Source organism: Amia ocellicauda, chromosome 20 (assembly GCF_036373705.1).
Source record: "Amia ocellicauda isolate fAmiCal2 chromosome 20, fAmiCal2.hap1, whole genome shotgun sequence".
NCBI lineage: Eukaryota > Metazoa > Chordata > Actinopteri > Amiiformes > Amiidae > Amia > Amia ocellicauda.
The window spans coordinates 9,656,805-9,684,062 of NC_089869.1; the positions used below are offsets into that span (position 1 = coordinate 9,656,805).

Here is a 27,258-nt window from a genome sequence, read left to right on the forward strand (position 1 = left end):
TCAGAGACTTGTGTGTAGTCTGATTTTTTTAATTATATGACTAGTTGTTTTTTACATTGATATCAGACATTGAAAATTATTCAAACTTCACACTAAAGATAACAAAAAAAATCAATAAAGATAAAATGTAAAAATTTAACTGTGACTTACCAAATCAGAAAAACTATAAAAATGCTATAAAATAAACTTTTTTATGCTAAAATGAACTTTGTCCTGACAAGGTAAAGTACTGATGCCAGTGAGGCTCTGCTATCCTTGTCATTGTGGGTTTAGGCTTAGTCAGGTGTCAGGATTTGCAACAGCTCTGGTATAGTCTTCCCATTAGGTAATGGCTGTCTTTCGATTTGAAAGGGAACAATAGGTTATTATCATAACCTCGGTTCCCTGAAAAAGAAAGATACGCCATTACTCTTAAGTGGTCGCTCGACCAGACATCCTTTCTGATGAAGAAATGTCAGGGAGCTGCGTCAGGAGGAGAGTTTTCACAGATGCCGGGGGCGGGTCTTCCTCCTGCCAACAGGGCCTCAATTGGACAGCTTTGGTACAACATTGCTTCATCACTGGCTTTCCCCACATGGTTTAATTTCCGGGTAACATTAGTGGCCTACATGTAACGCAAATGAGTAATACTTTCAAGCATCCAAAAAACTCAACTCATATTTGTGTAAAGGAAATGGAGATGGCAAAACAGTCATTCTTTTGCACCATCTTTTTCAAGGGGTAAAATACATATATGTAAGTTTAAAAATAGCTGGCGCTACAATAGTTTTAATAAATCTTAAAGGCAGGGTGCCTTATCCCAGGGAGTTTATATTAGAGGAAGATAAGTCAAAATGCGTAAGCATCATGACGTTCACTTTTTCTCCAATAAATAATTTTTGGGACATCGGTGAATGTGGACTGTTTTTAGATAGGAGCTTCTGTCCATCCTTCCTTGACCAGATAATTGTTATATATACATTTCTGTTGCCTATTGTGAAACAAACATACCATATTTCCTAAATATCCACATTTTCAGCATGGAAAGCAAAACAGAATCTGTGTTAATGGTGTATTCGTCTCTAGCCATCCCCTATTGTGATACCAAGCCAGGTTGAATGATCTCTTTTTCTTTCCAAATCCGTGAGGTGCAAACCTCTTAGGGCCTGGTTGAGGAGGGCTTTCTTTACCTAATCTATGGCTGTTGCTGCTGGTGAGGCCTGCGAGCTGTTCCAGAAAGGGGTAACTGAGGGGCAGACACTTTGGGCTTTTTGTAAATAACATGCAATAAATTACTAAAACGCACATAATATTCTAAAAATTATACAACATATTGTTTATCAAAGCAGAGAATAACTGGGTGGGCATCAGCTTCACTTTGGCGCCAACCCTGTCTGTAGAATATAAAGAATATTCATAGTAATATTCAAAAAATATTACTTATATAATTTATAGCTTATACACTTTCATTGAAATATATTTTAAAGCTGCTGCTAATCCAGCAGAACCGGTTTCTGTCAACATTTCTTTTAAAGATAAATCTTACACAGTGAAGTTTTGAAAACTTGACAGCTATGCGATAATGCGATAATTACCCGTTGCAGTAACGATCTATTTCAGTTGTATAAAATGAATCACGATTCCTTTGTGCTAGACAAAATGGCAAACTCAACAACCAGAGCAGGTAATTACTTGCCAGGTGGTGAACTACTGTCCCTGGACAACCCGCAGTCTGCAAATGGCAACCGTGCGTCCATTGCCGTAGTGGAAGAGTTTCAGCGAGCAGCAATTACCCGGGAGTCCCTGAGATCCCCCCGAGGATCTGTGGTCTCCTTTCACAACATCAATTACTCTGTCAAGATCTCTGAAGGCCCAGCCTGCAAACGCAAGACTGAAACTAAGCAGATCCTCTGTAAACTCAAGTAAGTTTTCAAATTGTAATCCTAATCCCTTTCATTGTTATGTATTTTTAAGTGAAGAACTTGACATATTTCTGTGTCATGTTAGATCAGGGAAGACCAAAAATAAAATAGGTTTTTATTATAGGTTTCACCTATCAACCAAATGAGTATTTGTTAGAATTTGCAACTTAACTAAAACCCAATTTTGCCAAGAAATGAAATTTGTTACTTCAGTATCAGACTTAGTATCATCTGGAATTTGTCCAGCTGTAAAATTACATGTTCATGTCAATAAATTATGATAGTGGCAACCTTTCTTATTCTTACACAAGTTGTCCTAGTCAGACTAAACCCTAGATTGCTGTGCAGTAGTTTGAATGTTTCAGTTATATGGCAGAACATTTTGTTCTGAAAGTGATTGTATTGTTTGAATTGGGGATCTGTAATTTGTCTTACAGACCTGATGGTTTGTTTAAAAAAATTATATATTTGGGTCAATGACAAATAAGGTTTTCAAAATGAAAACAAAATTGCACAGCAAAATGGATGTAAAATACATGTTTATGTTCACAACAATGTATTTTGTGTATTCTTGTTTGTTTTATAGCTTTTAAGACGGCATTTATTTTAATTTTTTTTGTAAGATTTCTGATTTTACCAACCAAGAAATGTCAGGTTGCGCAGGTGTAAAAAACATGCTGTACTATAATTTTCTGCATATATTACACTACTACCAAGTGTTTTTCACAAAAACAGAAATGCGTTTTTTGAAATTGAAATATTTTACCTTTTCCATTAAAGTGTAAGGAACATTTTGAGACTAAAATTTTATGTTGAAATATCAAACTGAAATATGTAGAATAATGTGCAATTGAAATAACCTAACCTATGCTGAACAGTTTAGACAACATTTGTACCACAAAATTCAAAAATATATAAAAAAATACCTGTTTTCATTAAATACAAAAGGCATTATTTTTTGATTACACATAAAATAGTGAAAACATCTTTGAAAATATTTTAAAAATGTTTTCTGTATGAAATGTATGAATTTATAAGTATGATCATAAATTCAGCATATTACATACATTAACTATCAAACATTATTTCATGTATGTCTCTGTGTCACTCTGAACTGGAGGCTCACAATGAGATGCTGGGTTAATTTATTTAGTTCAGGTGTTTCTGTTGAAACAAAAATGAATTAAAATAGATGCACTTAAATAGCTTCAGGGGTGGAAAGTAACGAATTACAACTATGTATCTTGTTCCTGTAATTGAGTAGCTTTTTCATGTACTTTTTTGAGTATTTTTCAAATTTGGTAATTTGACTTTTACTTAAGTATGTTTTGAGTGAAGTATTGTACTTCGCTTCTTTTAAAAAGGCATTCGTTACAGAGTTCAAATTTTGTAGGCTGTCATGGGAAAAAAAATGTGGATGACATACAAAAAGACCAATAAATGAAGAGCAATTCATTAATAAGCCAAGCATCCCACCCACAGCCCTCAAAAGGCCAATCAGAGTGTGTGTGTGTGATGGTTATGGTTGGTCAATCAGTTAAACATTTGAAGTCAGTCATGCAGTCCAGCTGCAGTCTAGCTGTCTAGCCACGAGTAGTCAGTAGGGGTGAACATTTTTTAATTGAAATTGAAGATCGATCGATTGAAACGAGCATTTCATTTCGACCATCACATTTAAAAACGGAGTCGTGATTATTTATTTATTCACGATTGTGGGTCAAACTTTTGATTAAATCCGGCCCTCGATCTCGTTGCAAACCCAGGTCTCTGGATCAATGTTTGATGCTAATTGTGTTATAGTATAGGGCAGTGTAGTGTTGATGTACACAGCTGTAATACTAAAGATGGAGCCATTTCAAAGCGCTTTCACATTGCATAATACTATAGGCTATGTAATATTTCAGTTTCCTACAAATTTTATAACTGGTTCTTTGTTTTATAATTGTATATGTCTTCTAAGATATGTGCATACCAATTTATATAATGTACTGTGTAAAGTTTGTTTTATTATTATTTTTCTTGTGTATGTATATGTGCACGTTTTGATACACAATTGAATAATGGCAGCTGATCCAGCTCCTGTCTGCTTGTCCTTGGAATTCAATCATGAAACTCCAGAAAAACTGTTCATGCAAATCTGGAACTACTTACGTACACTAAATTGCGTTTCATAAGCCCTTACTGATAATTTACTGTTAACACTGTTGTTGTTGATTTCCTGGCTGGCAGTGTTCAAATAATTGTTCGATTTTTGTCAAAAAATGAGAAATTGGAGAATGTGAAGAAAAATAACAATCGAAAATTGAACCGAATCGAAAATGTGTGGATTCGTTACACTCCCATTAGAGAGCAAACAAGAGCTTCATGGCAAAACATGATAATTAAGCCAATTCCACACATAATTCAGGTTCTTGCTATGGATATACTCCTAGTGGGTACCATTTTCACAAAGTATACATAGTTTAATCTAAAACAAGTTATGTCTTGTAATCCCAATGCCTAACACTGTCCTTTCCCCCAAAAACACGACATTTGACATTCCTGATTTATATCAAAACGCAATATATCCATTTTCAAAATAGCACTGATCTCTGAAACGGAAAACGTTCACACGATCACAAAGAATACATCATTCAGCAATGTTGACGAAATATCAGACAATATCACACATTACAAACACGAACTTAATAGCAATTTGCTGTTTGTAAAGAGAAGTTTCTGTAAAATAAAGGGACAGACTAAAACAAATGACAAAACGGAATGGCCACTGAAAATGGAGAATGCCATAGACTAACAATGGGGAAAACAGAAGGACTTGTTACATCTCCAAATCCCACACAGGAATCCTAAAATCCTAAATACACTTTCTTTAAAATAACCTCATATAAAAAATAACAGTGGAATGACAGCTGATTTCCTGGAATACTGAAAACACACTAAAAACATAATTGGATTGTTTTCACACACACACCAATTGATTTACAAGCAGGTCTCACAAATGAAATACTTTGGACATTGTGTGGTTTGTTGAAAGGCAAGCTCCACGATACCACTCTGCATTGACAGCAAAGAACCATGCCCTTTCTTATTTGATTGGTTCATTTACTTTCAAAACTAAATAAATCTTATCTACTACAGAACAATGCACAATACTTCATATTTGACTTCATAAAACCTATTGCTTAAATATTAAAATGGAATAAAATAGAAATTACTAAATTGAATGTTACTGTAAATAAATTGATTAACAATATAATTTTCTGAAGTATGCAAAGCAAATGAAAATAGTTAATCAGTTAATTATTATAATGCTGGTGTATTTATTGCTGTTAATTTCTTATTAATATTCTTTATTATTAATATTTCTATGCAGACACTTTATTAAGGGTGATTTACAATTGTTTCAAGATATCGCATTATTTTACATACAGCTGCCTATTTACACAGTTTATTTTTTCAGATACGGTTGAACTTGCAATGTACATAAATGTAGATGACAGAAAATACAGCTCTGGAAATAATTAAGAGAGCGCTTAACATTGATTTCTGAACTTGGAGTGGTCTCTTAATTTTAAATATATATGTATAGGCAGTCAAACCTATTTGTGCTATGTTTTCAGTGCATTTTCAATACTCCAGGCCTGTCATTCCATAGAAAGCAGCTGTAATTCCATATCATTCCACTTTTATGTTTTAGATGAGGTTATTTTAAAGAAAGCGTATTCAGGATTCCTATGTGGGATTTGGAGATATAGACTGCCCTTCTGTTTTCCCCATTGTAGTCTAAGGGCATTCCACTCCCCATTATAGTCAATGGGCATTCCATTTTGTCATTCTTTTTAGTCTGTCCTGAATACGGCCTCCTGTGCTGACCAGTGATGTCCCCCACAATAAGTTATATCAACATTTCTTTGTGTTCTAGGTAAGTTGGTATTGTGATTTTATTTGTATTTATTTATTTAAATATCAGCTACAGCCATTTAGAAATAATAATAATAATAATAATAATAATAATAATAATAATAATAATAACAACAACAAACTTTGAAATCAATAGAACCATTACTTTATTGTTACATACCTCTGCACTCTGGCCATGATTGAGAAGGAAATATATATATATATATATATATATATATATATTTGTTAAAAGTAACTATGTAACTTGTACTCCAAGTACTTTTTAAATGAGTACTTTACTTTACTTTACTTTACTTTACTTTACTTGTACTTGAGTAGTTTTTTTATATCAGTAGTTTTACTTCTAATTGAGCTGGATTTTTCAGTACTCTTTCCACCTCTGAATAACTTAATATCATACAGAAAGATTATTATGATCATTCAAATGTATTTAATATTTTCAAAAACATGAATTAACATGATTTTTTTCCTTTGGTGTAACTGTAATTCTGGTTGCACCATTAGACTTGGTTGTGCCACCTGACGTTTCAAACTCAATTCAAATCTAGCATTAACATTAAGCATTAACTTGGACACCTATATTAACTTTTGGCCTTTAAGTAACATTTATACATACATTTTTAAAATAAAACATAAATTGCTACAAAAACATTTTTGTTTTGTTGTTTTCCAGGGGTCATACCACCTGACATGGTAAATTGACTCAACCTCAACATGGCTCAAAAATGTAAAATTATCAAATATTTGTGAGACAATTACTAATCTTGTTACTGCAGCATAGGGGTCATTTGGGGTCTTCTTTTGTGATACCATATCCTGTTCATAATTTTCTTAAAGTGATATTATATAAAAATGCTTATTTTTTATGGGTAGCGCCATTTGACATTTGGAGAAATGCATTTTTCAGACAAAAGGTTTTTTTTTTTAATAGAATACATTTAACATAGTACTGTTTGACAACTTTTAATAATTTATAAGCAATTTAACATACAATTATGCCAAACTATTTGATTAAGAATTTTATTGAGTAAAATAACCTTTTTACTACAAATTTGTTCTCTCCTTATATGTTTGGACGGTTGCATCACCTGACATTTTGGGGCTTTGGAACACCAAAACTCAAAAAATGTGTTATATTTAAATAAAATGAAATTGGTTCCATATAAAGTAGATATCATTAAATAATTGTATATATTACATGTATTTATTTAAAAAATGTTTAGGAAAATAATGGCTTCGGACACAAAAAAGGCACGTCATGTCATTGACCCGTTTATGAGTGTCAATCTGCATGACACGTTCCAAGTCTGCTGTGTTACTATCAAGGTCAGTGGCACCAAGTTGAACATGTCTCTAACAACATTAAAAATTACTTGCTGGATAAAAGCAGATTACAAATATATCCAATATTTTCTATATTTTTATTTCAGTGGCATAATGAAGCCAGGACTGAATGCTATCCTTGGCCCGTCAGGAGGTGGGAAGTCTTCGTAAGTATTGTTTTCAGAGGAAGATTACGACACTACCAGTGTTGGGGTCATTACTGAACAAATGTAATATATTAGTCTTTAGTCTTTTCTTGAGAAAAAAGTAATAATATTATAATTACATATTAGTTCATGTAAAATGTATCATGTTATATTACTCATTATATTACCCGATACATTCCTTCCTTTTGCCCTGCAACGTGACTAATCTCCATAGTCTGGTAATGCGTTTTTTAAATCTGTGCCAAACAAATAAACTGTAACTTAAAGCCATGGGTTCCCTTAGTTCTCGGGTCAGTAGCACAGACAACTGCGAATCAATCCGGCTTGATGATATTATCTTACTTACACACAAGTTTTATTAATCAGCAACAATGGCTGAGCAATAATAGAAAACAAAGTAATGTGCCAGTAGTCTGCTATAAACTGGGTAACAATTAAAACAGTAAATACACATAAAGTGCAAGCACAGTAGAGATTGTTGTGCAACATTTCCTGCACGTAATTAATTGCTATAGAGGCTGTTAAGGTACAAAATAAATCAACACTGTAAAATCAAACTACATATTGCAATTTACTAGCTTCAATATAACCATTCACAAAACTAACAGCACTTAATAATTTACTTTAATTGAGATAACCTTTCAATATACTGTATATCAATGCAAAAAATAAAAGTGACATCTCTAACCCATACCAGGAAATATAAAATCAGAACTCTTGGTAAAGGTCTTGGTCACTGTTGTCTGTATTAAACTACATGAACCTTGAACAAAAAAAGTTTTTGAATCTTGCCTTACATTCTTATAAATGAAGAAGGCGATTGGCCGCATCAAAAGACATGTTAAAAAAATGATTGACAAGAATTTCCTGAAAATTGATTGGCTGCATAAAACATGATTGACAATTACTTCAAATACCAATGCCAATGTTTCCAATCCTGTGTGAAGAGAAGTAAGTAAGTCTTGTTGAAGTTACTGAATTGAATTTACTGCTACTTACTTCCAATCTAAACACCAATTTTTTAGATGAATGTAGTGAGAAACCTCTTGTGTATTTTATACGGAAAATTAACTGTAATATTATTACTCAAATTAAAACTCTAACTAGTTATATTAAAAAAGTAATATTATTAAAGTAGCATGTGATGTTACTAACGCCATACCCCCAAATCTACACACTACAAATAATACCTCAGTTCAAATTCTGTTAATCCTTTGGTGCTTACACAAAATAAAAATAAACCAAGAAAGCTCTAAATGTAATCAATACTTTTGATGTATTTGTACAGAGCTGCATATAATTCAATTTCCTAGCTCAACCACATTGTAAAAAAAAACACCTCCATCTTTTACCTGTATCACATAACACTAATGCAGTGAATCATGGAAACAGATTCTTCCTCAAAGGCTTTCAGAAGAGTTTAATGGACAATTGTGGCCTATTACGTATCTGCACTGTCCACTGGAACATATCTGATGCTGATTGGAATACTACAGTTAGGTCCATAAATATTTGGACAGTAACCCAATTGTAATCATTTTGGCTCTGTACGCCACCACAATGGATTTGAAAGGAAACAATCAAGATGTGCTTTAAGTGTAGACTTCCATCTTTAATTTTGAGGGTAGTTACATCCAAATTGTGTTAACAGTGTAGGAATTACACCTACACTCCCAATTTTATGGGCTCAAAAGTAATTGGACAAACTAACATAATCATGAATTAAATTGTGAGTTTCAATACTTGGTTGCAAATCCGTTGCAGTCTGTGGCCTTTTATGTATCTACACTGTCCACTGGAACATATCTGATGCTGGTGGCATACTAAATATAACTTTCCTGGGGATTTGTGATTGCCAATATTGACCATATTTATAATAAAGCAATGTTGTCTGCGCTATTATTCCTGCTTCAGGTTGCTGGATGTACTGGCTGCGAGGAAGGACCCTAGTGGTTTGTCTGGTGATGTCCTCATCGATGGAGCCCCACAGCCTGCCAACTTCAAGTGTATTTCAGGATATGTTGTGCAAGTAGGTGAATCTTACAAGTCTAATTTCTCCTTCCTATACCACTAATAATCAAGTGGGAGTAATGAGCCCAAAAGTCTGCCCTTCTTGTCTGATGTAATGTTTTTTTGGTTTCCTCAATTAGGATGACGTTGTCATGGGCAACTTGACTGTCCGGGAAAACCTGCTGTTCTCGGCGGCGCTGCGGCTCCCTACATCTATCAGCTTTAAGGACAAGGAGGAGCGAGTGGCCAATGTCATCTCTGAACTCGGGCTGACCAGAGTGGCTGACTCTAGAGTGAGTATACATCCATCAGTCTCTTGTATAAAGACCATAACAAATCAGCACTTTCAGAAATTATGTATGAGTTTGCCAAGTATGCACTAACCTTCCATTGCATAGTTCATGTGCTTTTTTTGTAGCTTTGAATGCTAGGCATTAATGAAACAGAAGAGTAATATCTAATGCTATCATTATTCAGCAATATACATGAATCTACCTAATTCAGGGTATAACCAGAGCTTGGCTCTTTTAGAACAAGTAAATTACTTGACAACCAGGATACTGAAATGATTTTTCCAGGTTGGCACACACCTAATCCGAGGCGTCTCTGGAGGAGAGCGGAAACGAACCAGCATTGGAATGGAGCTCATAACGGAGCCCCCCGTCTTATTCCTGGATGAGCCAACCACAGGCTTGGATGCCAGCACATCCAGTGCAGTGCTCATTCTGCTGAAGAGGTACAGCCCATAACAATTTTCCTAGGGAAATAAAAGGTGCTATATGTAGTCTAGAACAGTGGTTCTCAACTGGTCTAGCCTCACGACCCACATTTCTCCTTGGTCATTAAGTCCCAAAAAATATTTAATTTCTGAACCATTTTAATTGTAATTTATTTCACAAAACGATTGGTGCAGTAATCCCCAATGTCTAGATGCACTGATAAAAACATGAAAAAACGACAGAGGGCTAAAAAACCCAATTAAATAAAAAGCCATTGAAACTTACGAGACTAAATGTTAGGCCTCCAAAATACTGTTTTTCTAATCTAGACTAGAGGAAATATGCTAATAGGCCTATCTTGAAGAACAGGCTGTCCATGCTTAGGCTTTTTTAACACATTTCTTTGAAGAAGAAAAAAATATCAATAGGAGTCTGCTGAGCTTAATTATGCTGCTGTTCACATGCTAAAATAGTCGTAATGCACTGCTTTGAACTAATGGGAAAGCTGGGGATGCTTTTTGCTCCTGACAAGTGTCTCAAAGACAAAGCAACTATGAAGTCGTGTTCAGTGTCCATTCTGTTCCTACCTTTTGTCTTCAGCTGGACCAGAGCTGAGAAGACACTCTCACAAAGATAGATTGTGCTGAATGGTAGGATGATTTTGATTGCATGGGTGGCGATGGAGGGATACTCAGTCATCACACCACAACAGAACTGAGAGATGCTTACCTCAGTGAATTTCTTTTTCAGTATCTGATCACATGAGAGCTCCACCAGCTGACTCTCTTCATTGCTTGGCAACATCATGCTTTCCATCTCGATTCCAAAGGGATCGCGTATCTAGCCGTTATCCCTGTGCTGCTCTGGGAAGTTGCCGTTGAAACATTCCTGCAGTTTTGTGAGATGTGCCGTTATAGTTATCTTCAATGCATTTCTGCCTGTGGTGTCCAGTTGTATAACCTCATAACAATCCTTGGGGAATATATAAAATTTCTCTTAGGAAACATGACTTGTCCACAATGCCATTTTTTCAGTCTGTGCAAAAATATCATGTCCCTTCCTTTGCATAGACATATTTAATGTGTATAGCTACTCAAACACATCCACGAGATCAGAAACTTGTGCGAGCCATGCATTATCGTTAAACAGATCGGAAAGAAGAGAATTGCATTCTGAGAGGAAGGCTCCGATTTCAGTTCTCAATCATATAAACATGAGAGGACTTTGTCCCTCAAAACCAAGTGCACCTCTGCATGATACAGCACCTGTACATGTTCACTACCCAGGTCTTCACACAGCTTCTGACACCTGGCGTTCTTGGCACTCCGTTTAATGTAGTTCACCACTTTGAGAACATCTTTCAAACTTTCGTGATGCACTGGCACCATATCCTTGGCTGCTAAGGCCACTCTATGCAAAAAACAATGGTTCCAAGTCGCATTTGGTGCCTTTTCAAGAATTCTCGTCACCAACACTGAGTGTTTTCCAGTCATGCAGTCTGCGCCATCAGTTGTGATTCTGAGGCATATATCACATCAGGCCCACCGAACCAAGTACGAATCTACAGTATTTAAAATGTCCCCTGCAGTAGTAGTGATGGGACGCTTTCTACTGCAGAGAAACTGCTCCTGAAAGTCCCCATCCCACACATGCCTCACACAAACCAGAAAAATGGCATGGTTCACAAAATCTGTGGATTCATCCAATTGTAACAAATAGTATTTGTTTGTCTTGATGCGAGCTGTGGTCTGTTGTTTTATGTCTTCTGACATTTCTTGAATTCTACTGCATATGGTATCATTGGACAGTGGAATCGTCTTCAATTTATCCGAAGCAGATCGATTCAGCACCTCTCTGGCCATGTCAATGGCGGCAGGTAAGATAAGGTCTTCTGCAATAGTGTGGGCTTTCTTGCATTTTGCAATACGGTGAGCTACATGGTAAGATGCACGCAGTGCCTGCTCTTGCTTTGAACATAAAAAAATTAGGCACTTTTGTGATGCCCTAACCTCAGCTGTGTGTCACTGGTTAGTGTGTGTTGTGTTCTTTGCTGTGATCATCCTTAAGGTGGCACGGCAGTTTTGAATGGAATGTTGTCTTGGAATGTTGTAAATTAGAGCACACCCCCCTAGCCTAGTGCGTTCTTCAGGTCAGGGGTGTGAGCCTACATACCTTTCAAAATAAAAGTGCAACATCAGTGCAGAAGCACACGTCCGCGACCCACTCCACACCAGCTTGCGACCCACTAGAAACTTCCAGTGACTTTTTCCAATTTTGTTAATCATAACCCTTGTAATTCAAATGCATAATGGAGAAGTAGTTTTGCTGTAAAAAGTGAAACCAAATGTTTTAGTTACCATTAAAGGTGTGCAAATTCAAGCAGTTTAATTTTTAAATATGCAATTAGTTAACAAATAACTTGTTCTAATTTTATATAAGTTTCCTGTATGGTATACTTGTATGCTATAATTGTGTAATCATTGACTGTTTCAGGCTCTCAAGAAAGGGGAGAACAATTATATTGTCCATTCACCAGCCCCGTTCCTCAATATTTAAGCTGTTTGACAGCCTGACTTTACTGGCTTCTGGGAAAATGATGTATCATGGACCTGCCAATGCTGCTCTGGAGTATTTCAGATCAATTGGTAAGCTTGAACTTTGACCTACAGCTTTCATTGAATGTATAGTGAACAAAAATATCAAGGCAACATGCAACAATTTCAAATATTTTATGGAGATTCAGTTCATAGAAGAATTAGTCATTAGCAGGGCCAGACGGAATCTGTGGGCGTGGATTTGTAACGAAAAAGCACAGAATCCACTCAAGCCTGCAGAAAATGAGCAAAATTAAAGTATTACTTATTGTAACATAACAACTTCCCCACAAGTAATAGCATATCATGCAACACAGGAGCTATAAAATAGTCTCTCATCTGCGTTCTGACCAGTGCGCTCTGGAGCAGTGTAATCTGACACCTGCCTGGTCAGCTGAGTTCCAGTACATTCAGAGGGTCTTGGGATTGGCTAGATATTCATAGACTCACAGTCTGTGATTGGGTAAAAAATACAAGATCTTTAGGCTGATGACAGATACATAGTAATGTCCTTTCCATTGGTCAATACTATGCCTATGTTCTGCAGTTGCGCAAATGCCAGCAATGACGCAATCTCAATTACGCAGCTAAAAACGCATGTCTCTATCACAAATTGTTTCCCCATAAATTCATAATTTGTAATTGATTAATATTTATCTAGCAAAAACTTTGTTGAAAAAATATTAGTCTATGTAAAAATACCTTCCTATTAGAAGACATGTGGAAGTAATAACAGCAGCAATTAAAGCAGACCTATCAACTCTCACGCATCTTGTGTCAGACTCTCCTATTATTATTGTTTCCCGATATTATCACAACTTTTTATTGCCACAATTTCAAATTAACTATAAATGTTGTGACTATTTGTTTCTGAAGGGATATTTTGACCAATATGTTTTCTTTTTCAAATTGTATTAATTTAATTTTCATCAAATTGCCTAATAGTTTAGCAATGTGAGCTTCAACGAAAATGCCCTAACATTAGCGTCCTTGTGGAAATGTTTTCCGGTTATAACAGCGAAATACAAAATGTATATCTTTAAAATGTATATCTATCTAATTTATCTTTGGATAAATTAGTTGGAAACATACCTGTGCACTCGAGTTCCAGTGAATTCAATATAAATAGCTGGCTGTGTATGTAGCTTTTAGGTGGGTTAACACACCAGCTGTAGATTTGTGGTAGTTTAATTGCATTGCACATTTTATACACTTACTTACATTCATTTTGTCAAAGTTTTTCCATGCAGAACTTATCTGTGAGGAAGCCATTGGTCGCATTCTTGTAGCGCAGATTTACACAGATATGTGCTGATCTGCAGAACTCCACCGATTGTGTGTATATGGACTTCGTCAATGCCACTATTATAATTCTAAAACACTTTGATCCAGGTCATTAAAAACTTAAATGGTAGCCTAATGCCCGATCATATTAGCAAAACACTGGAGCCCCAAAAAGATTCCCGTAAAGGTCATAAATATTTTTACAAACGTAAAATAGCCTATAATGATAAAAATAAGATGACCATGATAGGAACAAAACTACCCTAATGGATTGGATTTAGAATCCCTGCTGTAAATGGGATACTGGCTAAGTTTTTGTGTACATCTGTTTAGATCAAATAGCTCTGTTTCTTATTGTCAAAAGCAAAATATAAATATTTGAGTATTACTTTAAAGCTGGTAAAATATGTTCATTGTTTAAACAACACATGTAACTTAATTTAAGGCTTCAATCTAATGGATGTACATATTGGTTGTGTTACTGTGTTGTAAATAAAGTAAAAGTAATAATTCAAGTATTTATTTTGGGTTGTTGTTGCATAAAACAATATAAAATTAAAATGCAGATTTTCTGCAGAATTTACAGAAAAAGTTCAGCAGAATTTAGACTAAACTTCTGCAGATTCTGTCTGGGCCTGGTCATTAGGTAGATCTGAACATTCAATTCTCTGGCAACAGCTCTGGTGGACATTCCTGCAGTCAGCATGCCAATCAAAACTTGATCAATCTGTGGCATTGTATTGTGTGACAAAACTGCATTTTAGAGGGATTTTACTGTCCCCAGAACAAGGTGCACCTGTGTAATGATCATGCTGTATAATCAGTTCCTTGTTATGCCACACCTGTCAGGTGGATGGGTTATCTTGGCAAAGGAGAAATGCTCACTAAAAGGGATGTCAACAACTTTGTGTACAATTTTAAAAATAAGCTTTTTGTGTGTATAGGAAATGTTTGGGATCGTTCTTTTCAACTCCTGAAACTTGGCACCAACATTTTACACATTTATATTTTTGTTCTGTTTTTTGTGGCCTAAAATGTAAATACTTCTGATATGGTAAATGGTGAATTGTCTCTTTCAGGTTACGTGTGTGAATCGTACAATAATCCACCTGATTTCTTTCTGGATGTGATTAATGGGGATTCAACAGCAGTGACCACAAGCAGAGCAGGCCCTTCCAGAGATGACCAGGACAATGGTAGGGTTACAAAAGTCCTATGATTCAATATTTTTCACTAAATGCAGCTGTTTTTCAAATCAATGCATCTAACCATGTAATCACAGCAGCCTGACAAATGTTTGGAAGCATGTCAATATCCTGATCTTTTATTTTGCGATACATTTGCTGTACATTTGTTGTATATCTACCAGTCTGTAAAGCACTCTGTGGCTACCCTGTGAAGGGCGCTATACAATTAAAAATGGATTGATTGATTGATTGATTGAGCTCAGTCTTCCAATACTCTCAATTTTATGAAGCTGCAACTAGCATGGAGAAATGGCTCAGAACACTGGGGACTGATTAAATTAATTCCTATTATTGTTCAGTCAACTAACCTGTTGGGCTTTTGGTAAACATTTAAGGTATAAGGCTGGCTAGGGTCCTTCCATTATTAATCTAAACCCATGAATGAAGTTGTACTGTACCTTCTATTAATTTTATGATCATTCTTATGCCTTGAATGCATGAATGTATAAAATGGGTAATGTTTATTAGTGATGTATAAAAAAAACACTGAATTTAAGTTTAAATAGGCAGAGAAAGATGAACACTTTTGTGAATTACATTTCTAATTCACACAATTAGAAAGCAGAGAGGAAGGCAACTTGGAAACTGTGAATCCTCGGGATCCTGTAGCGGCTGATAAAACTGTGGTGGATACACTCAGTGAGAAATACATGGACTCAACCAAATTTCAGTCTGTACAAGATGCATTGAAGAATATTGAAGACCGCAGAGGAACTAATAGAAATGGCAGGAGGATGGAGTCGATCACTTATGCCACCTCATTCTTTACCCAGCTTTACTGGGTTACCAAGCGCACCTTTAAGAACCTCATTCGGAACCCTCAGGCTTCAGTTGCGCAGGTATGAACTCCATAGTAATCCGGGATGTGTGAATCTAAGGTTCGTGGGGCTGTAAATTGCTGAAGGTTACATGGTGCTTCAATTTACTTACTTGCATTCATAGTTTTAAAACCAAAATCAAAACCCAATTCTATCCTTAATATTTACACATTTTCAAAGAACTCAAAGCATTTATCTGAACCTAGTGACCTATTTCCAAGAAACATTTACATTTCAACTTGCTGGTCTTCTGTAATTCGAATTCTATGAAATTATAATTTTCTAAGGAAATTGGTCTGAAAACAAACTGAAAGTGATTGTTTTTTCTACAGGTTTTGGTAAACCTTATTTTGGGTCTGTTCACTGGTGTGATCTTCTTTGGAGCCAAACTAGACCCCACTGGAATTCAGAACAGGTGAAGTGTTCAGCTTTGACCAACTGTGTTGTCAGCTGGTCTGTGCACACTCTTAACAATTTTAAAACATACACCGAATAAAATAAGTTAAATGAAGTGAATATTTACTGTATATATTCATGCACATTAATACAATTACACTTCATATGTATTGAAGTTCCAGAGAACCCTATGAAAGATACAGACAACATTACTGTGCAATCAGAAAATGTATGACACCTTGTGGTTTCGAAAATACAACCAAACTACAAGCTCAACCAGAGAACCTTGCAGTCTTGCCTGAACTTCTCTTTGCTTATATTTTTATTGTTTTTAACCCTTGAACTGACTTGATAACATTCTTGTGAGTCAGTTTTATTTCTTTTCACAATAACTATTTGTATGTAAGGGAAATCAAGACTGGGCCTGTGCTACAACATGTCTGGCTGGTGATCTCCTTCAATTCTGCTGAAAGCATACTGTCCACTGCATAAGGTTAAACAGCTTAGTCTCACTAAATCAAAACTTAGATTTAGATGCTAAACATTTACAACCCATTAATTGTTTCTAAAGAACCTGCACATGACGTTTGGAAATATTTATTGTTTCAGGGTGGGTGCTTTATTTTTCATCACCACCAATCAGTGTTTCTCCAGTGTGTCAGCAATTGAGGTTTTCATCAAAGAGAAGAAATTGTTCATGTAAGTAAATTAAAAACTACATTTTATAATTGTGGTATTAAATGTTGGACAGAGCATAGATTGTTTAAAGTGAAGTATGCAATGTGTTGCATCTTTCTTTAAATGTAGTTTAATGACTGTATACTGTAGTCATAATTATATTTTGGTGTCTGAACCCACCTCTGATATATTTCAGATTTTGGGGGGGGTTCTACAGTGTGTATAAATGGTTCTGTTTTCTGGGGAGAACTGATAAACTGTATTTTGAATTGCTTAATTTCCCTGTTTTGCCTTTTTAAACCCTAGTCACCAGTACACCAGTGGGTACTACAGGCTATTGGCCTATTTCTTCTCAATACTACTAGGAGACCTGATTCCAATGGGGACTGTGCCTGGACTAGTTTTATCCTTAATCACATACTGGATGATGGGTGAGTGCCTAAGTGGTTAGAATAATATTGGCTTTCATTTCAGAGACTTTTCTGTAGTATTGTTGCTATAATGGCTTTTTAACTTCATGAAGTTTCATATCAGGGAACGTGACTGTTAAAAATTCATTGGAATGGATAGCTTTTTATTTAAATGCACATTATGGAAGCCTTTTCAAACCTGTTTAGTGTCATTCAGTTTATTCCAGATGCTTAATCACGAATCACATTAAAACCTTTTAAACCGTATGCAAACCAAACAAGGCATTTGTTCTTGCAGGTAGAAAAGGATCAATGTCTGTCTTGAAATATACGAATAATAGTATGAAGTACCCCTTCATTTTAAACTTGTAGTCTATTTGTAATAGCTTTGATTTTCTTATGTGGATCTTCTCAGGTTCCACAACATTACAGTGAAACAAAGACTACAAATTATTATATTACTAATCTTTAAACAAATTAACATTTTTGCCTGAAGTGTCCTTTATTGAAACATTGAAAAGATGCCTTTCCCAAAGAAGAGAACTATAGTCTGAGGCAGGGGGGTCATGCAGCTAAATTATTTGCTGAGCGTGACAAATAAGCACTGGAATGTAATTTACATAATTAATTGTAAGGTCAGGAATTGTAAGTAATATATTGCAATATGTGTAAAATGTGAACTACTCCTGTAAACAAATGTAACAGGACAGGTGCTTAAATGGCAGCTGCATTGAGTCCTCAAGTGACAACACCGGCTCTATTTTTAAGCCCCGTTTGATCCTTGCAGTTTGTCTTGGTTAGTCTTCGTAAGCGCTCTGCAAATAGGAACCCCTTCCTTGCTGTTTGCAGGCAGATTAATATGACGAAGAGGCAGCAAAATTATTCACACCCCCTGCTAACGAAGAAAAGCCCGTAATTACAGCTACAGACTTGGGCATGTTGTGTGGGCTTTCACAATCCACTTCAATGAATGCAAACCCACTTCTGTGAAAGTGGGCGTACAGCAAAAATTGGTCTCCTTTAGTTACAAAACGTTTAAAATTGTGGTTTCATGTTGAAATCCCAGGGTGGTCTACTGCATTGCTCTTACAGCAGGCCGTACTTTAAGGTAAAGTAAAAAGATCCTCACTTAAACAGCTTTAATTGGTCCTCTTGCTGAAAATGATACACATGCTCATTTACACCTCAGACTCACTGCCATAGAGTGCATTCAATTCTTATCACAGATCTAAACCATTTACCCTGAAATTGTTAAATGGTTGTGCTGTGACTGAGTTTTTACATTTTAGTGCATTGTGAAGAACCTCTCTCAGATAGCCATGTGCATTTTCAACAGTTAAACAAACAAATCCATTTAGTATCTGCTGATTTCTATCAAATGTTCTGTGGCTTTAAGGTCACAAGATGTCTCACAGACTCACTGACTGTAAACAAAATTGCTGCTACAGTGCTGTCTTCTTTATGTCATTCATGGAAATGTATTGAAAAATCATACATTAAAGCTGCTTTTTTGTTTCTGAAAATACATTTGTGTACACATAATGCCAATGAATGTGAAGGCTTAGGGAAGCGCTAGTTTCTACAGTGATGTTTGCCCAGGCCGGCGATGTGACAGTGCCTCTTTGTGTTACATTTGACCGTGGATTTGTGTCTCGGAGAGGCAACACCCCAAGTGGTTGTTAAGCTATAACACAATTCCTTACATAACGTGATAGCTTGAGGTTTTATTTAGGAAAGGTTTGAACTGTGGGAGATGTGATCTGAGGTCAAAGTGTGATGTAATAGGAGCGTGAAATGTTTATGGTCATCAGTTTCACATGAGTGGATTCTTTTAATCTAATCTCTTGCCAGTCTTTTGGCACGTTTAAACTTGTCTCCATTTCTGATTATTAAAAAAACAAAAACTCCTTAAAAATGGTGTACATACTGTATTGTATCAACTACAAGTACGATTGGGCAAATAAATAGTAATGCAACTGAGCTTTTTAGTCCCACTGAACAGTAATCACAGTAAGAGCAGCTCCTACCTGTCTGAGCCTCCCTGGTGCTGCTGCTTCTGCTCCTACAGCTGCTTCAGGGAGACGTCTCTCTCAGGGACAGTAACACTGCTGCAGTGGATCCTCCTGTCCTCACCAATCAAACTGGGCTGTTTCTGATCACGAAACAAGGTTTGCATCATGCATTGTACAAACTATAAGAACAATGAAGTCAGTGTAATTGCAGCTGAAGCTTTTGCACCTGGTTGTGCTTGACTTTATTACTAAAGCATGTACTTGCTGTTGTCGTACTATTTCTGTTTGAACTGAGTCCCCCTCAACAACAATCCCACCTCCGGCCTGTCAGACCCTCACTGCTGCTGCTGACACTACAGCTGCTTCAATAGACTTCAGTCTCAGGGTTTACAAATGCATACACTGAACATGCTTTACTGTATATTATACTTTCATAATAGCAACACATACTGAATGTACACTTTTTGTCTCTAAACCCACTGTAGTCTATGTGATGTGAATAATTGTGGAGGCGGCTGTAGCTGTTGACTAGTCAGTAGTATCACTAGATGTAACTTCTCTTTCTTCTGCTTTAACCTTAGGAATTGAATCGCAGGAAAAGCACCTCAACACTTAAATAATAATAAAGTACCAAAAGTAAAATGACTGACAGCAATGTATACTGTACAACACCGTTTTTTGTGTAATTTCGCATTTTTGTAAAAACACGTTTATTGACTCACGTGTTGTCAGTGCATTATAAAACAGTAGGAGAGATAAAACAACAACGTCTATTTTAATGTATTTAAATACTGTTTTAAGCAGACTGCATACTTATTAAAATCATAATATTAGCACAAAAATAATGCAGACGCGCCAGTGAACCCGCACGGAGGCGCTGCTCGGCGCGCTGTAGCTGCTGCGTCACAACCGGCGCACACTGCATGACGCGCATGCGCTCACTAAGGGGCTGTCGCTCAATTGCGTAGTGTAGCTGAAGCGGCGAGGGATCATATAATGAAATGTTTCTACATGGGTTTGACATGAAAAATATGAACAATGGAAATAATTCGTGCTCCCCCTGTGCCCCAAATGGCATAATGCCACCATTTAACAGTAATGGTTGTATTGTTTTGCTCTGACTGCTCTAGTTGAGGTCGACAGTGAGTTTCTGAGCTGTATCCCTCCTGCAGCACAACGGGCCGGTCCTGAGCAACTGCTGTTATACAGAATAAACTGCAACTAATACGAGAAACACTGCAGGATTTTATTATGATTCAGTATAGAGTAAATGCACTTGTTGGGTCTTAACCGGGTCAATGTGCTGTGACAGGGATGCTCTTCATAGGACAGGCACGGTTATCATTGGCACTGTGCTGTAATGGGTCACCGTGATGTCGTTGCAGTCTTTGTTTCGCTGTAATATCATGATACCTCTAATTTTTTAAAGTTTTTATTCAATAAATGAATCATTTCAATGTTAATGCTTTGCAGGCTTCCAAAGACTCCCTGGTAATTTCTTCTTCTTCATGTTCACGGTGACAATGATATCCTACACAGCAACTTCATTGGCTCTTGCAGTCGGCACTGGAATGGATAGTGTTGCTGTAGCAAACCTTATCCTTACCCTGTGCTTTATCTTAATGTATGTGAGTATAAAAAGCAAAGTTTACACATCTTTAGCACTCCAGAATATTCCAAAATATAGCATGGCACACTGTATATGGTGCCCTGAGTAGGATATATTTTCATACATTTTGAAGCCATAAAAGCATTTACAATTGGACAAGACAGCTGCTGTACCTTCAGTGATAATAGGTAGATTTTGCTTTTGTGGCTTATAAAGGCTTGTATTTCATTCATAGATCTACTGTGCTAAGTGGCAGACCTTTGTCAATATCCAGAATATCCTGAAGTATTCATCGAGTGAAGCTGAAATGTTAATGTGTAATGTACATATTTTGTAGATCTTCTCTGGCTTGCTGGTGAACCTGACCTCTGTGCCGGCTTGGATCAACTGGCTCAAATACTTCAGCATACCAAGATATGGAATGACTGTAAGAGAGTTTTGTTTTGCTTTACAGGATATAAAGTATTACTTCTGAAGCAAATATTAATATTCTTTGAACAAGGCATACACCTTGATTGAACCAATCGCTATGAAATAAACTCTTGTCTCTATTTACACACCATATTAGCTCTGAATGGACAAGACAATACCAGAGATCAATGGCCTTTCTTGGGTCTTTAACTAACCTCTTGTTGTTTTACAGGCACTCCAAATAAATGAGTTCAGAGGCTTGTATTTCTGTGGAGACAAATCAAATCAAAGTACAAGCTTTCAATCTGCAATGGCTAACTGTTTAAGCAACATAAACCCACTAGGAGGAGTGTGAGTATTACAAATTATGTGATCTGAATTTTATTGTGCCTATGTATTATGCAATGTAAATTTACTAATTTACTGTACTTGCAAATTATTTCTCTGAACACCATGGGAGATGTCATATCACATCCCAAATCATCCCAGCTAGAAAATAAGCCTTCATCGAGTTGTCCTACAGCTTTAGGCTAGAAACTACTTTACATACTTTAATCAGTGTTTTAGGAAAAGTGTGAGTGAATGCTTGTAACACTCATCCCTGCTTATATGAATATTTTAATGAGCAGCATGTTTTTACTGTAATTTGTAAGGCATAATTAATCTAGATTTTCTCAACAGGTGTTATGGTGAAGCTTATCTCTGTGGACAGGGGATTGGCTATGATAACTGGGCGATGTGGGAAAACATTGTTGCTTTGGCCTGTATGACCATCATCTTCTTGAGCATTGCTGGTATAAAGCTCCACACAATGAAAAAGTACACATAACATTTTGTACCAGAATAAGATTTTTAATGCTGCATCAGGGATGTACCATACTCCCTGTCCTGTAAAGATTTCTTCCACTATCATTGTGACCCACCCCATGAAAGCAATTCTTGGCCTGTTCTTGCACAAAAATCTGAGTGTCTTATAACAGACTGAGAATTAAGGTTTTTGACCAGTTTTATCCCAGAATGATTTTAAATGGCAGGCCAAATACCAGACAAAAATTGTATGGTATAAGGATTACTTTGCTTGGTAAGGAGCAGATTGAGCAAATTCTATTAGTTTTGGTCCATAACCATGTCTATACATTAAGTTTTCATTATAGGATTCTGCATTTGCCATAGGAAGCAAAAATGTCAATTGTAAAAATCCATGTTTGTGGATTCTGTATATCATTACGTTTTTGTACAATTTGAAATTAAACCATAAAACTAATGTAGAATTTTGGCAGGTCTACACTGCAATCTTTAACAAGAAGAGCTCCAAATGATCAAAAACTACTTCATGAAGTTAAATTGTATTCATCGGTGCTTATGGTTTATGCAGTCTTTAAAAATCTTTAAATGAAATGCCATTGGCTTTGTTAGGGCTACCTTTCTACAGAATAAGCTTCCACTAGGGAACCTGTCACCTAAATACAGACCAGGGTTGTGGTTTTCCCCACATTGTCATTCAAGTAGTAAATGGAGAGATTTCTGCATGACAAGCTAGAAGAGCACTTTTGGCTATATAAATGGATATGCGTACACCACAGTGGTGACATTAAATTGCTACAAAGAGCCTGCACCAGACCTACACATGTCAAATAAGTCTACTAGATGAATTTGGTCTACCCAAACAAGCAAGATGAACCACTTTTTTGCGAGTATAAAAAGGCAACAAACCAATAATGTATTTAAGGCTTTTATTCTAGACAACATACATTGAAGGGGCAATTTTTATTAGCTGCTTTGTGCACAAAGTCTTCCGACTTCATAGATGCTTTTTCCTTCCCGATTGCCAGACTTGGAAGGTTCACATTTTTACAGAAGGATACGCGTGTGCATTCAGTTCAGGTCAAGATAAAATTATTAAAAATAGTTTGGCAACTTAATTCTGGAGTGCCTCAAGGCACTAAACTGGTAACTTTCTTAAGAAATGAAAGAAATACAAAAGAACCTTTTAGGTCCAGAGGAAAATGCTTTGTTATCCACATTTCAGAATAAAGATGGATCAGCATAGTACCACTCACATTTCTAGTAGTTCAACACATTGGACATTTAGGAAAATTCATGCACTTCACAATATTCTACACTCATATCTGACAACATAAGGCTTGACCAATATTGGCAAGTTAACTCCAACGACCACTGGCTACCATGATTCGTCCAAAGTTTGAAGAGGTCAAGGAATTCTTGAACTTTCCCCAAGCACCAAGAGGGATCACCATAGTGGTAACATTGTCTTGCGTTCCATATTGCAGTGCCTGCATCGAGGGAACAAAAATACATCAGAAAACCCATGAGGAAACCATGCTCTATATACACAAGCATTTACCGCACACACAAAAAATAAAAATCCAATGCGTTATTTCAATTTACCTGATCAGTTACAATGAGCGCAGCTTCTTTTGGGTCTTGGCACTTTTTCACCATGTCACACATTTCTTGTCCTTCCATAATCCCACTGACCCCATCGGTTGTTAAAACCAGGAAGCAGTCCTTCGTCTGCTGCAACTAGGAAGTTCAAAATGCAATTTAAAAATCAAACCCTAAAAGGGAAAAGCAAACCAATATTCCATGGAGTGGAGAAATGGATCCCATACCTTAACAGTAGTGATCTCGGGCTGTGCAGTCACACCATAGGACTTCACCTGGAAATCGCCAATGCTGCGTGTCATGGCTAGCCTCCCATTGACATATGGCTCCCCAGCACTATTCCACTCAATGAATCCCCCACATTGTTGAATCCTACATTTAAAAAGACACTTTCAGAAAGCTGAACAAGATCTATGCTGGAGTTCCTTGCAACACTTTTCCTTTACAAGTTTGAATGGAGACTTTGGCCAGCAGCTGGTTTCCAATGAAATTCCCAACTCATAACTATGAAGTTAAAAGTTACATTCCGCTACATGTTAGAAGAATGTCTCCTTGAAACGTACAAGGTCCATTGATGTGGGAAGACCAATACCTTTTCCGTTCATCTTTTCGCCTAGGGCTGTGGTCTTCAGTTAAGCTTTCTGCTTTTCCTTCACGACAAAGCACAGCTGGGCTATCTCCAACACTTGCAATCACAAGCTCAGTATCATTTCTCAGCAGGGCCACCGTGGCTGTTGTTCCTGATGACAGCAGTGCATCTAAAGGAAGATGCAAATTCATGTGAGTGACATATTGCAGAAAGAGGTACCACTTTAACCTATCATTTAAATTATATACTACTCTTTACAGTACTGCATATGGGATGGGGGGGAACTACAGCAGTATGCAAAACATTTCAATAAGGGAATCAAATGCATCAAGGTTAATGACTGAATTGAGACTGGGACTATGGGCCTTAAATATTTCACTACAAACTCAACTATAATGTTTTAAATTTCATAAGGGGAATTTGCCAAACACTAAACTAGATTTGACACCAGACAATCTACAATTAAACTGCTCAAAAGAAGAGAGAACTCACAAGGAGTTTACATGGTTTTTAAAAAACATTCGCAGTCTTCTGTAGTCCAGACATGGAACCGCTGGACACCATCACCTAGGTTGAAATATAAAAGTAGTAACAAACCACAAAGCAGCCACTGCTGGCTATTTATCACATGCTGGTTAATACATTTCACTCCTCTCTATCCCATTCTACACAAATTAATTTTGTTGTAGAAGGAAATTAAATTGTCAATTTAATAAGTAGCATATGGAATAGAGCGGTTGCTTGGAGCCAAGCAAGGATTTGCACTCGGACAAAAGATGCCGTTTCCATTTTCAACATTTGTCACAAATTCAAGGCTTCACAGTTTACTAATGAATGCTTAAGGTCTTGTACAAGTTAAAATCTGCAGGATTGCACACCAGTGCATGGAGGGTCAAGTGTAAACTTCTGCCTCAAGGACAGGTCTAGAAAGAACATTCAGTAAGAACTTTAAAGGAATTGAACAGGTACAATAGATTACATTAAGGTTTTTAGTGTTCAATATTTCACATGCATTACTGTACCAGCTCACTGTACTCTTGGTACAGTTCAGACTATTACAATATTTTAGAGCAGTCAAGACCAAACCCTGAAATCTATACGTCTACTTCAATTTGATTTAAATGGATGCATTGTTGGTCTAGCAGGAATTCACCATCAACGGTTTTGGCAATTGGTCAAACGATGCAGCTCAAGGTATACAACCCAACACCTCAGATGAATATGCAAATCCCTACCGGTGTGCGGTGCAAAGCATGCGACACAGCTTGTTAGTTAACGAACAAAAGGTAGATGGGCAGGGTGGGGGAGGACAACATCTCACCTTCTCCTGAACTGCAAATGCTCTGAAGAAAAGCACTGTCGATTTGCAAAAAGGACGTCTCCAGGACTGACTCTAGGTCTGACTGCAGCATCAGATTTCTCCTGCAATCAGAGCAAACGAGGGTCAAGGTTAAACACCAGCGCACATCCTACCACACTTCAAAACGGCGCTCAACGTGTCCGACTCACTGAATAAAATGCCCCAGATTCCTGGCACTGAACTCGGCCGCGGCATGGCCGCCGTGGCCGTCGAAGACCGCGAAGAGAAACAGGTTGTCCGCCAGCTGTGCCACGCTGAAGCGGTCCTCGTTGCCCTGCCTCTTCCCAGTCTGGCTGGCACAGCCAACATTGGGGACTCTGGGTTGTTTTAAAGTGGGCCCGGCATCCCCCAGCCAAGGCGGCAGCACAAGAGGCTCGTCTAGCCAAGTGCCAAAAGTGTCCCAAGCGGCCGGCTGCTGCACACGCCTCTCCAGCGCAGCGGCCAGGTTCTTCCTCCCGCTAGTGGCCGATATGCAGCGGGCTGAGGGCGGGCAGGACCGCCACCGCGACGCGCCGACCTTCACTGCCCGACTCGCCACCACCCTGCCGCGCCTACAGAGGGCCAATGCGACGGTAGACATGACCATCCCTGAAACAAGCCAGCGGATCTCCGATGCCTGCAAATAGAAAGGCGCGGCAATTAGCAGGCGTCCCTGTAGCGCAGACCACAAGTAAAACGCAGATCTGCAGAAATGTCATCGCTTCAGACACATCTGCGGTACAACAACGGACCTCACTTTCGCACCCACATCTTTTGCATGAAACCTTAATGTGCAGAATATTACGGTCTCCCAGATCGCAGCTCTACATGTGCACAAGGCATTTCAGGGTCAACATTTGAAGACCCACAGACCGCTACAGTCAACCATTGTGGGTTGCCGCCCATATTCCTCACATACGCTGCCATTATTTTATAGATTTAACAATATCCTCCCAACCACTACAAAGATGAGCTAATATACATACATGCATGCATACATACATACATACATACACACGATCACAGAGCTTTTCTTTGCAGCCCAGCTCTAACCGACCCCAAGATTTGCAAGTATGTTCTTTGTTTAAAACAAGAAACGCAATTTAAAACAAACTGGCTTTCGCAAACGGTATACAATGAATGTAATGATATATAAGCATACCTAGGAATAATTCGGTGAAAAATCTAAAGTTCCCACCGACAGAGAGCCTAGATCCTCGCTGTAGACGGAATGATCTCGAACACTGCAGGGTGTGTGCCGGCACCGCACTACTTCGCCGGCCGGCTTTTATAACGTTCCCTTTGGCGGATTGATACATGAAATAGTCCCACAGCAGCAGCGACGTGGAAGGTTTAGTGGAGGATGCTATGCTTTCGTACTGAGCATGCGCTAGGTAGCGATTATTATTATTTTTATTTATTTA

At 37.4% G+C, this 27,258-nt stretch overlaps 2 protein-coding genes across 5 annotated transcripts; one reads left to right on the plus strand and one right to left on the minus strand.

Moving 5' to 3' along the window:
* The first annotated feature begins 1,606 nt into the window (after positions 1-1,606).
* LOC136715550 (broad substrate specificity ATP-binding cassette transporter ABCG2-like) lies at positions 1,607-22,771 on the plus strand. Of its 4 annotated transcripts, XM_066692785.1 has the most exons (16): positions 1,772-1,901; positions 5,745-5,823; positions 7,253-7,312; positions 9,227-9,341; positions 9,463-9,615; positions 9,901-10,058; positions 12,535-12,686; positions 14,999-15,115; positions 15,725-16,005; positions 16,317-16,399; positions 16,990-17,079; positions 17,365-17,489; positions 20,954-21,108; positions 21,427-21,516; positions 21,733-21,851; positions 22,182-22,771. In XM_066692785.1, the coding sequence occupies exons 2-16, from the start codon at positions 5,780-5,782 to the stop codon at positions 22,327-22,329; spliced, it is 1,890 nt and encodes a 629-aa protein (XP_066548882.1). In that variant the 5' UTR covers positions 1,772-1,901; positions 5,745-5,779; the 3' UTR covers positions 22,330-22,771. The 4 variants fall into 4 exon arrangements, with proteins under 4 accessions (XP_066548884.1, XP_066548881.1, XP_066548882.1 ...); XM_066692784.1 differs by lacking the exon at positions 5,745-5,823 and having other exon boundaries at positions 1,613-1,901; XM_066692786.1 differs by lacking the exons at positions 1,772-1,901; positions 5,745-5,823 and adding an exon at positions 7,051-7,148.
* Positions 22,772-23,219: 448 nt separating this feature from the next.
* LOC136715552 (protein phosphatase Mn(2+)-dependent 1K) lies at positions 23,220-27,091 on the minus strand. Its single transcript, XM_066692789.1, has 7 exons — positions 26,997-27,091; positions 26,005-26,471; positions 25,817-25,917; positions 24,499-24,664; positions 24,134-24,278; positions 23,910-24,044; positions 23,220-23,794 (listed from the first exon to the last, which is right to left on the minus strand). The coding sequence occupies exons 2-7, from the start codon at positions 26,439-26,441 to the stop codon at positions 23,663-23,665; spliced, it is 1,116 nt and encodes a 371-aa protein (XP_066548886.1). The 5' UTR covers positions 26,442-26,471; positions 26,997-27,091; the 3' UTR covers positions 23,220-23,662.
* Between the last annotated feature and the right edge of the window lie 167 nt (positions 27,092-27,258).

Coding starts and splice junctions, on each gene's coding strand:
- LOC136715550 (XM_066692784.1), top strand. CDS start 1,639: ATGGCAAACTCAACAACCAGAGCAGGTAATTACTTGCCAGGTGGTGAA. Junction 1,902..7,252: donor CAGATCCTCTGTAAACTCAA/GTAAGTTTTCAA, acceptor TTTTTATTTCAG/TGGCATAATGAAGCCAGGAC. Junction 7,313..9,226: donor TCAGGAGGTGGGAAGTCTTC/GTAAGTATTGTT, acceptor TTCCTGCTTCAG/GTTGCTGGATGTACTGGCTG.
- LOC136715552 (XM_066692789.1), bottom strand. CDS start 26,441: ATGGTCATGTCTACCGTCGCATTGGCCCTCTGTAGGCGCGGCAGGGTG. Junction 24,045..24,133: donor CCGAGATCACTACTGTTAAG/GTATGGGATCCA, acceptor TGAACTTCCTAG/TTGCAGCAGACGAAGGACTG. Junction 23,795..23,909: donor CGCTCATTGTAACTGATCAG/GTAAATTGAAAT, acceptor CCCTCGATGCAG/GCACTGCAATATGGAACGCA.